Raw genomic sequence first — 12,679 nt, forward strand, 5'->3', positions numbered from 1 at the left:
GGAGTACTAACCCTGTTGTACACATAGTAATATTTGAATCGATAATGTTGTCTCTCATGTTTAGGATATTTGACAGGAACATTGACATCTATAGCCTGCAGTGGTTACCATTGATAATATCTAGCCAATTTCTGGGGATGTAGTCAAACTGGCATCCTCAAGAGGCAGAACGTAATCATGAGACATGAGACTAAGGCATCATGACTTAACAGAATAGTTCCCAAAATAGTTCTAAACAAAAAAATGAGAGGATATTGCAAAATGTCAGCATGTAATGCAGCTATTTTATGGAAGTGAACTCAAACATCTGTATCAAAATTCTTATTTATATCACTATGCGTATCGTGGGTTTATTTCTTTGCAGTATTTTTCACTTCTAAACTAGTATGTCCTCAAAAAATATTAAGATTTGTGGTATACTTTCTGTTTTATTGAGTTTTTTTAAAGCATGGAGCCAGTATTTTTGAATTGTGTTTAAATTTCATCTGTGTTCAAACAGAACAGATTCTGAGCTGTATGACAGTGTCATCTGGCACTAAGCAAGGTCTGCCCTCCCTGTCACATGTTGTGTCCTCAGCTGTGTGGCTCAGTGGAACTCGTACCAGGAAGCCAGGCAGACAGTCATTGAGCTAATGAACGAGGCAGAGAAGAAGCTGACAGAGTTCTCCACGGCCAAAGCAGCCACCAGCCAAGAGGCCGAGGAGAAGCTGAAGAGCCACAAGGTAGGGGGTTCGTCTTGTGGACTTTGTTTCTGTACACTGAACCAGAGAGTGTCTTGGAATGACAGGTATGTCATCAGCCAAGATTTGGGAAGTTGTAAGAAACTTTGTACTTACAGAGCACAGAAATAATCAAAATATGTTTGTGTGTGTGTGTGTGTGTGTGTGTGTGTGTGTGTGATACAGTGTGAAGCAAAATTCACTATACATATACACATTTTTATTAATACATAGAAATTCAAAAAACAACATAAGCAAGTACATAAGCACATTGTTGATGTTCTTTAGCTAACTGCATAGATAACTATGTATAACCAGTAACTTTTGCATCACCCCATATACCTACAGTATATATAGATACACACATTCAGCTGCTTGGAAATCTCAGGATGGCAATGGCTAAAAATATGTTACTGAATAACCACACTTGGCTGTGTACAATATGACATGAACTGATTTGACCCAACAGTGAAGTTGCGATGCAAAGACCCGTCCCCTGGTCCCATTGTGTTGTACTATGCCTGTCGTCCCCTGCAGTCCCTGGTGGCGCTGGTGAACAGCTTCCAGGAGAAGCTGACCGGCCTGGAGGAGCAGGCGTCCCAGCTGGAGCAGGTGGGGAGCGACGCCAGCAAGGCCACCATCAGCCGCTCCATGTCCACGGTGTGGCAGCGGTGGACGCGACTGCGCAGCGTGGCGCGGGGGCAGGAGAAGGTGCTGGAGGACACGGCCATGGAGTGGAGGAGCTTCAGAGAGAAGGTACGGTCTCTGAGGAGTGTCATCATTCGCGTTTGAAAAGGTGCAGGTCAGAGTACATCAGAGGTTCAGTGGCAGAAGGTTACACTGACGTTTTCCCAAGTGCAGATTTCGCTCTATTTCCTTGTGTCCTTAAAGTATTATTAGAGAATGAGAATGAAACTTCAGTTACTTTTTAAGTAACTTAAAATTGTAATTATTTTGAGATTTCATTCAGTCTTTTGTTCTATTTTGAGGGTATTCATGGGAGTGGAAGCATGTTTCAGTCAAATCCGCTCAGACCAAATGTTGAAGTGTAACAGTTTTGTAGTATTAGGTCACTCCTCCAGCTTAAGCATCCAGAAACCACACACCGATTTGGTCTGGGAAAACTTGAAGCACTGATGTAATGGTGGGCGTGTCATCGGTGCAGAGGCGGGAAAAGGACTGTACTGCCAACTCAGGCTCAGATAATTCTCCCGCTGCAAAAACAGGAAATGAGATCATGCAACAGGAAGTATAAATGCTCACTGGAGTGGAAGAAAGTCCATGAAAGGACTGCTACAAGTATTAATGATCTCACAGTCCAGTTCTTGCCACGGCAGCATTAAAAAAAGATCGATTCATTGTTGAATCTCATTCTGGGACTTAAAAGAGAAAAGAAATCATCAGGCAGAAATGAATCCTTGGAGAGTTGGGATTATTAATTTTGTGATTATGAAGAAACTCTCCAGTTCATTATTAATATCGCACAATACCACACCATTCCCTGCTGAATCAATTTAATTCATTTTGCCTAAGCAGAGAGCCTTACCCTGGCCCGGCTTATACTAGTTCTCAGGAAGCTGACACAGCTGTGTTTGAGTGTGTGTGTGTGTGTGTGTGTGTGTGTGTGTGTGTGTGTGTGTGTGTGTGTGTGTGTGCGCGCATGTACAAGTGAGTGTTAGTGTAATGTTCATGCAAGATGATAATTTATCTGGATACCTCAAAACAAAATGTTCTGATAAAGCCAACACTACCTGGTTACTTTTTTCTCCACACTGTTATCATTAAATATTTGTAATTCTTTCTTTAGAAAAATTAGTAAGTGGTGTGCTGTCTGTGATGAATGTTAACCAATCTGCAGTTTGTGCTAATTTGAAACTGATGCTTTTTAGTAAAACTACACAACCATGTGGTCACCACAGAGAAATGCATCTTGCAATGCACGTGAGGGAGAAAGCAGTACTGTACTGACATGTAGTCCTCTGAGATGGTCTCAGTCCTTGAGATCATCACAGAGGCAGCTCTTAAGAAAGAAGTGTGACACAATACAACCTCTAAAACTGTTCAGCTGAATTATAGTAATGTAAAAATACAGATATGAGCATGGAAGTTATGTAGACTTATGTAGCATGGTAATGTTGCTACTTTTGGTATATGCATTGTTGCAGAGATGTGTTGTATGCATTGTAGAGAGATTGTCATGAAACTGCAGGAAACTGTTTTTGGCCGATGGCTCCTTTAATGCGTCTGTGCTGGGTCTCTGTGCCTCAGATGGAGAAGGTGAAGGCCATCGCGGACGACCTGCAGAGCCGCGTGCCCGACAGCGCGGTGGAGAAGGCCTCCAAGACGGCACTGCAGACGCTGCTGGAGTACCACGATTCCTTCAGCCAGGAGGTGGAGCGGGAGCACTCCGCCCTCACGCTGCTCCGCCAGTACGCCCTCAGCCTGCTCCGCGATGTGGAGGTGCCCGCACACGCCCACGCCCAGGACGAGCTGCCCAGCCTGCAGGAGATCCGCGCCGTGCAAGAGCGCTATGAGAGGTATACACACACGCACACAGACACACAGGCACACACACACACATGCCCCTCAGCTGACCTATCCTTTGCCAAATGGAGAGAGAGGGAGATGTTCTGCAAAGTGCAGTGTAGCATAGTGGTAAGGAGCAGGGCTTTTAACTGAAAGGTTGCTGGTTCAATTCCCCTCTGGGGCACTAATCCTGTACCTTGGGCAATGTCCTTAACCCAGAATTGCCTCAGTAAATATCCAGCTGTTTAAATGGATAACGTAAAAATTGCAACCTACGTAAGTTGCCCAGGATAAGAGCATCTGCTAAAGGACTGTAATGTAATATTTCTGTCTTAGAACAGATGTCTGCCAACATTTAGAATGTTTCCAACTTCCCTACTTCTTTTATAAACATGCACTGATACATTATGTTGAATTTTACTTACACTACAAGAAAAGTAGACGTTGATCAATGTCATTTATAGCGGCTACAGTTTGGGATGTATGAGGGAGTGTGATATTTTATCTGAATGAATCATTAGTCAGGCAGTGCCTAAATAGTTCTGCTCCGCTTCGCTGCAAGCAGAGCACAGGCTACAGCGTGAGTTAGTGAACATTGTGCTGCAGGAGTGCAGTTATTGCTGTGTATCTGCATTTCAAAGGGCTGCTATTCACCCGCTTGTGTGTGAAGAGTTTGGTAAGAATTTGCGTCTGAAAGCAGCACAGACACCACTGCGGCAGCATTTGACTGGTGCAGCTGCTAGGAGGAGCTCAGCTGCCTTAGTCCTGTTGATTGAGGGTTTAACAGCAGATGTGACCGAATGCTGGCCACGTCCCAGAATTGACACAGAATTTGGCAGGCTGAGAGAGAGAGGCTGATGCTTCCCTTTTCGGTCGAGGGGGAAGGGATCCATGGGTATGCCGGTGCGGAGCGCAGTGCATGCTGGGATGTGTATGTGTGATGCTGACGTGGCCACTGTCTTCCTTACAGCCTCCTGCAGCAGGTGCGGAAGAGCCGAGCGCAGGTGCAGCAAGAGCTGAAGGAGCGGGAGGAGGTGGAGAGGGAGCTGGCCCTGGTCAAGACCTGGATCCAGGACACCCGGGGGCTTCTGCTCAGCCCCACCGCAGATGTGGACACCCTGCTGCAAGATCTCGAGGTGCTTCCGCCCCTCCCCACCTCCACCAACACGTGCTCCTTAGTTTGTGTCCCGTTTAGTCTGCAAAATGCATCCACCTGAGTCAGGACTAAGGTACACTGAGCTTGGCTGTCTCGTGATGAAGGGTCAGGGTGTAAGCTGACATTCAAGCGTGCTACCCCTCTAGGACGCCAGCCCAAATATGGGCCATGACCCACATCTGTCTCTGCAATGCCGATTAACATGGCATTCAACAAGACAGCAATTACCCTGTTTGAACTGTTATTTGACCTTTGATCTTCGGTTATTTGGTATTATTTGATCTTTTTGTCCGCAGGTCGTACATGGAGAAGTGATCTCCCACAGGCAGAATGTGGAGAAAATTGCAGAGCAGCAGCAGAGCAAATACCTGGACCTGTACACCATCCTGCCCTCTGAGATCTCCATGCAGCTGGCTGAAGTGACGCTGGCACTGGGGTCCACTGAGGACCAGGTAAACCAGCACCAGCGTCTCTCACATTCATATGGTCACTGACTAAACCTCCCACGACTTGACATCAGCAAGAGATTTTGTTACTTACACATATTTTCAAGCCCATATTGCAAAACCTCCCACAAATTGATATGGAACAAGAGCAGCCTCTAGTGACTGTTGTTGTTGTTGTGTGTTACTGTGTTTGGCCTGTAGGGGGCACTGTCGTACTGATTATCTCCCTGTGCAATTTTTTTGCCACAATGGGATAAAAAATGTTATGTTTTCAAAAAGTGAAGGTGATACAGGTTACAGGTGACAATACAAGCAAAATGTGAAAATGTCTGTGTTTCTTGCTGCGGTGATCTTTCAAGATTCAAGCCAGAGAAAGAGAAATCCAACACACCAGAGACATTAAGGAGGACTTCAGCTCCAGAATCCATGACGTCTCAGAAAAGATGAGGATCATCTCCATGAAGCTGAAGGAGAAAGCTACAGACGTGGCTCAAGCCAAAGAGGAGACTAAGGTATCATGGCAATGGATCAAGACATTGTGCTATAATTGTTCATTGCACTGTTCACTGTTATTCATACAAAACCAGGGTACTGTTCTTTGTTCATATAACTAGATATGACTGCGTATAACGCATACAGTAACTGTAGGCACTTCAAAGTTATCATCTAACATCTTTGAAATTATCTGTTATTTTCTGTATTATTTATTGTTTTCTCTGATGATAGTAAGTGAGTGTGCCCTGCTATTCCCCTCAGGCACTGTGCGAGGATCTGGACAGCTGTGGTCGGACTCTGTCTGAGCTGGACAGCGCCGTGCAGGAATTCGGGGAGCAGCACCCGCTCCTGTCCAAGCAGCTGAGTGACGCCATCGCCAAGCTAAACGAGATACACCACCACACGGGCCGCTTAGCTGACTACAGGACAGCCCGGCTGAAGAAGGTGAGATCTGACCCAACCTCATACCCCTTCCACTGATATTTTATGACCTTGTGGCACCATTAAGTCCAAAATGTTAACAACACAACTGGTAAAAGCCCGTTCTTTTTTTCTTGTCTCTTTTCACCAGGCGGGCTCACATTTGGACGAGTTTAATGAGATGCTGGATTTCATTGTGAGCTGGACGGAGAAAGCTACGGCCTTGGTGAAGGGCAACATCATCTGGAACTCTGCGGCTCAGCTGCAGGACCAGATCAGGACCTACCAGGTGGGATATGCAGGGCACTCACAAACTCTAAGAGAAATTTATTCAATCCTTTCAATCATAATGACTAGGAAAACCCACACACATCTTACTGTGTTTTTCACTTTAATCCATTTACGTAGTTTGGTATTCACCACTTTAGAAGGTTAAGTGACTAGAACAGTAATTAACTGAAACTGTGATTTTAGTTCTCAGACTTGCACTGCCAAATGATGCAGTGTAACAGGGAGCAGGGTGAATCCAAGTGCAGAGATCACTCAGAGACAAAGGATTGGTGATAGGAAAACAAAGTTATCTTAAAGTGAAGAAAAGCAGGCTTAGTGCAGGAGTGCATACACAAAGCATGGCAGTTCAAAACTGAGCAGTGAGCAAGTGAACAGGCAGGGCTTACGTAACAGATAAAGCACAACTAACTAGACACTGTTGTAACACGTTAACTAAACGAGACAATGAACAAACAAGAAGCAAATACATCTGGTGGCAGTTAGGATTAGGGTTAGGGTTAGGGATTGCTTTAGCTTTTGCTTATGGTTAGGGTTAGGGTTAGAGTAAGGGTTAGGGCTAGGGTTAGGGCTAGGGTTAGGAAGCAAGTACAACTGATGGTACTCGAGGGAAGCGACAGCCAGAAACCCAGACAAGATGTTACAAGGATGTCTGTAGGTCATTGTGGGAAGCAGCAGCAGCCGAAACCCGAACATTCAGCGCCTCGCTCCCTGTCTCACCCCGCCTCAGGCGGTGCTGAGAGAGTCACACGAGCTGCACGGAGACCTGGAGGTGATGGGGGAGAAGGCGGCGGTGCTGTCGGAGGTGCTGCAGACGGAGGCCATGAGCCAGCAGGTGTCCGAGCTCAGCCGCCACACCGAGGAGCTGCAGCAGAGCGTCAGGACGCGACTGCAAGGCCTGCAGGATGCGGCGAAGGTAAGGCGGGGTTTACTGCAGCCAGCGCACTGACTCCCACAGTCACTGCAGTGTTTTCCTGCAGTCAGCACACGGGCTCTCACAGAACAGAACGCTGTTTATTACCATCAGAAAACCGTTTCTTATAGCAGCATTCAAGTTTCCTACAGCCTTTGGACAGCAAGCACACAAAATTCCTATAGCCATTATTTTCTATTGTCTCCTAAGTGAACAAAGTGTTCCCTGCAATTGATTCATAATAAACTTTTCAGGTGACAACCAATCATTGTAATTAACTAATGGGAAGAAGTAATACATTTCAGTTTTTACCACCTGTAAATGTATTCCTTGAATCTGAGGGGTATGCTACAATCTCTTAATCTTATCTGTTTGTAAAATTGGGGGGGGGGGGGGGGGGGGGGTCAGATTATGGTGCAGTGCTAAGTCTGTCTGCAGGCATCCAGTTTTAGATTTCCAGTTTCCAGTACTACACCCTCTGGCAGAGCCTTATGCCCTTGGTGAGAATCAAATTAACACATTTAGGAAGTGGAAAATGTGGATCTGCAAAAGTGAAAAACAAAAAGTGAAATTCTTGAGCCTTACAAGACCATAAATTTACATAATGTGATTGAATGATTGCAGTCTGAACAGGGGAGGTATCACAGCGTACTTTGCAGAATGCCTTGTGAGGAATCAATGCAAAATTATTGGCAGGCTACAGCGTGAAGTGTACTGAAAAAAGGAGGGTAATTATAAAATGGCAGCTCTCAAACTATATTTGAACAATGCTAGTTTGTACATGCGGTATGCCACTTTTTGCCAATACAAAATTTTCACCTTAGAGGAAGAAAAACACAGAAACTGAATCATCTCTGTTCAGTTGTTTTGGCAAACCATTTCAACGGCAGAAGGCAGTAAGTTACGATTCTGTCTCTGAGGATACTTCCTTAAATTGCAGCTGAAACCCTACCATCAGCATAATTATGTATTTGCTGATTGATAATGGATACCAGTGGCCATTACTGACCTTTGACCTTCTGTCCTCAGGACATGGAGAGGTTTGAGTGTGAGGTGAAGGCCCTGCACGCAGCTCTGGAGCAAGCCCAGGTCACTCTCACATCCCCTGATCTTGCCCGCCTGAGTCTGAAGGAGCAACTGGCCCAAAGACAGGTACCGCACACGTTGCTATTACATTTCATTACATTACAATCATTTAGCTTTCATCCGAAGCGACTTCCAGCACAATAGAACATAAACGTATCCATTCAGGTTGAATTAGCAACAGTGTCAGAGCAGACTGACAACACCCCCAGACCAGTGAATGTGAGCATAACATGATTCAAGCCCTACCATAAGTTAACTTGTGCAACCTGACTAGACAAGGGAAGCTGAGTATACTATACCATACATCAGTCACAGAAGATCACAGAGTTCACAGAATCGAACACATAGCAATACTACATATAAAATAAACAGCAAGTACTACAAGCAGCAGGTGTTGGGGGCAGGGATTGAGGTGAAACTGAGTTGCAGTCAGAAGAGGAGAGTCTTCAGCTTCTGCTATTGCATTGTGTATCAGCTTGCTTACTGACACATGTATATAGCTGAAGAACTACTGAAATTATTTAGGTTAAGTACCTTGCTTAAAGGTACAACAATAGATCCCCACCAGAGAAATCTTTTTCAAGTTGCAAGTACAGTTCCTTAACCACCGACCCACATTGTGATTTTTGGGGGCAAATGTGAAAAGGTCTCTCCCACTGACGATCCAGTATTCCTTTGACATGTTGCTTTCCGTTTAAAATGGCTATTTCTAAAGGCAAGTATTGTAAATCCAAATCATCCTAGGAAATTGGGAGAGTAGGGTGTGTTTGTGTCTTTTCATAACTGGCGAAATATTGGCAAAATACCGTAACAATTCAGCTGACCTGAGCTCATGTGTCTGCGCGATGGACAAAGAGTGAGCTCTCCCCTGTTTTCAGCGCCTGCTGACCGAGATGGAGAGCTTCAAGCAGCAGGTGCACGCGGTGCAGGTGTGTCAGAGCGCCCTGCGCATTCCGGAGGAGGTGGTGACCAGCCTGTCCATCTGTCGCACTGCCCTTGGCCTGCAGCAGGAAGCTAGCCAGCTGCAGCACACTGCCATCCAGCAGTGCAACATCCTGCAGGTAGGGGGCGCCAGTCACGCTGCACCCTCACACAGGGCATACATTACATTACGTTAATGGCATTTAGCAGACGCTCTTATTCAAAGTGAGTTACATAGGTTACAGTTTTATCCATTCATACAGCAGGATATTTACTGAGCCATTTGTGGGTTATGTACCTTAACCAAGGGTACAACAACGGTGCCTCAGTGGGGAGTCGAACCAGCAACCTTTCGGTTATGAGCCCTGCTCCTTACCACTATGTTACACTGCTTCCACATACACACGTGTATTTACTCTAAGAGGACAAACACAAGCACAATCACATAGACACATACATACATGCAGGCTCCTTCTTGCTGTGTACAGAGTCTTTCATGGTAAATGTTCTCTCTGTGACAAGTACTGTAGCATTCCCTACATACAGTAAAGACTGTACTTGCAGTGCAGTAACAATGTGGAAAATGCAATAGGCTTTTGTCATAATGGAAATTTAGTCAGGCTAACTGAATGCTTCTTAGCCTGACTCACAGTACTGTATATTGTTATGGAGGGAACGTTGAAATGTCTTTATACATTACACTTTATACATGCAGCTTCCCTTTCTTCACAATGATCATAACACACACACACACACACACACACACACACACATACACACACACACCATTTTAATGATCTTAGTCAACAATAGACAAGATTGTGGCCCTGAGAACCTTGAACTGAAACATTTAGACAGATGCTTTATTCAGACGCTCCTGCCCAAAAGCAGTGACAGTTGGGGCCTGTGCTGGAGAGAGCTGCAGAACATCCTGTACTGTGGTCTGAGACTGCCGTTTGCGTCCTCTCCCAGGAGGCCGTGGTGCAGTACGAGCAGTACGAACAGGAAGTGAGGCACCTCCAGCGGCTGATCGAGGAGGCCCACCGGGTCATCCAGGACCGACCCGTCTCCACCAGCAACATCCAGGAGCTTCAGGCCCAGATTCTCCACCATGAGGTAATCCCTGCCCCTCCCCTCCCCTCCCCCGCTCCTGTTTTCTCCTGGATACAAAAACAACATGGATTTCCTTGTACGTGAATGTGAAAATCACTGTTGGAGAGCCAGTGCTTGGGAAGTTCCTTTAATACCAAGCTACCAGCTTCTTGTTCGGTAAACTGAAGGTTTGAGCATTTAGCACACATACCATGCTATACTGTCTTTCTTTATGATTTCTCAATGTAGCTTAATTGTGCACAATTTTGAATTACGGCCACATTAGTATGAAAATGAAATTTTTGTGTGAAACCTTTAAAAATTCCTGCTTGATTGAGTGATTTGATTCTGATGATTGTGTTGAACTTAAGCTCTGTCTTTGACCAAATGGAAGATATTTGATTTGAAGTATGCTTACAATTACATATTACTGTCAATTAATGACCTGCTTGGAAATAGGGACTGAATTGTCCTTACCAGACACTTTGTCATACTCTTGAAAATACCTCACAACAGCTACTGAAAACATGCCTTTACCACAACACGGCAACTGTTTATGTACCCAACAATTCGCTCTTAGTTTTAATATCCAATACTTATACTCAGTAAGAATGCTGGTAAGAATGTGCATATTACTGCCAAAAAAACAAGGTAATGACACACAGATTTAGATCTAAGATTATTTAGCCTTAATCAGGCATTTCAAGAAATAAAAGGGCTTCATTTGTGGTTTATTGAAATCCGGTGCTGTTTAAAGGTTAACTTGTTTCTGTATGTAAATAGATTGCAGGCAGGCCTTGAAACAAACATTACCAGAAACTCATATAAAATGAGAGGCTTTTACAGGTTAAATGTTAAATTTATGTATTACAGATCAGATAATCAAATCTTTTTTTCCAGCTAGCCAGTTGAAATTTGAATATAACTATGAAATCATTCAGAACAAAAATAAAAGACAGCATGCCTTTAAATTATTGTAATGATACAGGGAGAACAAATGTATTTCTATATGCAATTATTAGCTCTGAGTGTATTAATGTGGATCCTACTACACTATACTGGTTATGTGTTATGTTCATGAAGGCAATACAAATGTTCATCCCACTGAATAACTGTATAACCAGCTCAAAATAAGGAATTATTTCATTTCCTTAGCGCATGTCCTGGGAATGGGCACTTAAGGTATGTACGTGTATTGTACAGTAGTTCATATAGATGTAGCATATGCTTGCAAACATAGTGCAGTATGAATATGATGCAGCTTAATTAGTGTAAATCAGTCTTTCATTGAACCAAAAAACCATACGGTTTTTCTGTTTTTAGGTTAAAATGGAACTGATATGCTGGTAAACTCCAATTTAGTGATGCTTTGCTTAAATTTGGATCAGATCGAGCCTTGCTTTGAGGTTTGCTGGAGGAGAGCTGAGCACTGCAGTTGTACCGTTTCAGATATCACATGACCTAATTATCAGGGAACCGACCATCTGGGGGAGAGGGGAGGGGAGTGGGGAGGTGGGGGGGGTGGGTGGAGTTGGGGGCTGGGCCTGGCTCTGCCCTCGCTGTGGCAGTGAGCCAATCTCCGTCTCGCTCGCCCTCGCTCTCGCTCTCCCTGCCTGCACGTCTCCGCTCTATTGTTGTGAGGAATCCGCTCCCTGATTGGAGGAGAGCGGGAGGGAGCGGGGAGGGGGGCCCGGAGCCTGGCCCACTTCCTGCAGTCCGGGGCTTGTGTTTTGAGCGGTGCGGTGGGGCAGCTGCGGAGAGATTATCCGGCTCTCCGATGTTCCGCGGCCAAACATCCTGTCTGCAGGCGCCGCTCGCTGCTCTCTTGCTTCTGCTGCCGGGACGTCGTGACTCACAGACCTCCGCCGCCAGCTCATTGGCTCTGCTGGCTCTGACACAGCGGCTGAGCTCGTGCGTGCTCACGGGCGGTGAGAGCAGCCCTTCCTCTCCCTCCCCGGGGCTCCTCTCCGCGCGGCGTTTTGGCACCGAGCCCTCTTGAACCGGAGGCTTTTTTTTTTTTTTTTGGCCAGACGACTCCTTCTCCTTCCACCAGTACTGACCGATACGGGGGTCCATGTTTTGACAGGAGTTGGCCCAGAAGATCAAAGGCTACCAGGAGCAGATCTCCTCCCTCAACTCTAAGTGCAAGATGCTGACGATGAAAGCCAAGCATGCGACCATGCTGCTGACGGTCACCGAAGTGGAGGGGCTGTCCGAGGGACTGGATGAGCTGGACGCTGAGGTCCTCCCCAAACACCCTCCGGCGCACCCCTCCGTGGTGATGGTAAGGATCCTGGGCCTGGCGTCCAAAGTGCTCCTGTACCCCTCCTCTCTCTCTTCCTCTTTCCCTTTCTTGTTATCTGTACCTCCTTTTCTCTCTGCCCCTCTCTCTCTCTTTTTCTTTCTCTCTGCTGCAGACACAGCAATCTTATTTTTACCACTGGTATAGCCCACTCTTGGATGGAGTCTGACTGCACAGATACGCATGCCGGTGGTGGCGTTTCTTTGGCTCGCTCACTCTGATGTTATTGATTGTTTCTAAAGGCTTGCAGTGTTGCAGATGAAGCAGTTGCCTGGCCTTGCATCATGTGTAATGAAATGTAAATGACTTGTAATG

General features: G+C 45.6%; 1 protein-coding gene across 11 annotated transcripts in view; it reads left to right on the forward strand.

Moving 5' to 3' along the window:
* LOC118791878 (nesprin-1-like) overlaps positions 1-12,679 on the forward strand; it is a 142,568-nt gene that overhangs the window by 76,587 nt on the left and 53,302 nt on the right. For all 11 annotated transcript variants that reach the window (XM_036549356.1, XM_036549360.1, XM_036549357.1 and 8 more), the window contains 13 exons: positions 578-722; positions 1,257-1,475; positions 2,988-3,256; positions 4,216-4,381; positions 4,698-4,853; positions 5,207-5,359; positions 5,604-5,786; positions 5,914-6,051; positions 6,781-6,966; positions 7,993-8,115; positions 8,928-9,110; positions 9,943-10,086; positions 12,149-12,346. In XM_036549356.1, coding sequence (XP_036405249.1) covers positions 578-722; positions 1,257-1,475; positions 2,988-3,256; positions 4,216-4,381; positions 4,698-4,853; positions 5,207-5,359; positions 5,604-5,786; positions 5,914-6,051; positions 6,781-6,966; positions 7,993-8,115; positions 8,928-9,110; positions 9,943-10,086; positions 12,149-12,346 — 2,263 coding nt within the window. The remainder of the gene's footprint in view (positions 1-577; positions 723-1,256; positions 1,476-2,987; positions 3,257-4,215; positions 4,382-4,697; positions 4,854-5,206; positions 5,360-5,603; positions 5,787-5,913; positions 6,052-6,780; positions 6,967-7,992; positions 8,116-8,927; positions 9,111-9,942; positions 10,087-12,148; positions 12,347-12,679) is intronic.

The sequence above is a fragment of the Megalops cyprinoides genome, chromosome 17 (assembly GCF_013368585.1).
Source record: "Megalops cyprinoides isolate fMegCyp1 chromosome 17, fMegCyp1.pri, whole genome shotgun sequence".
Taxonomy (NCBI): Eukaryota; Metazoa; Chordata; class Actinopteri; order Elopiformes; family Megalopidae; genus Megalops; species Megalops cyprinoides.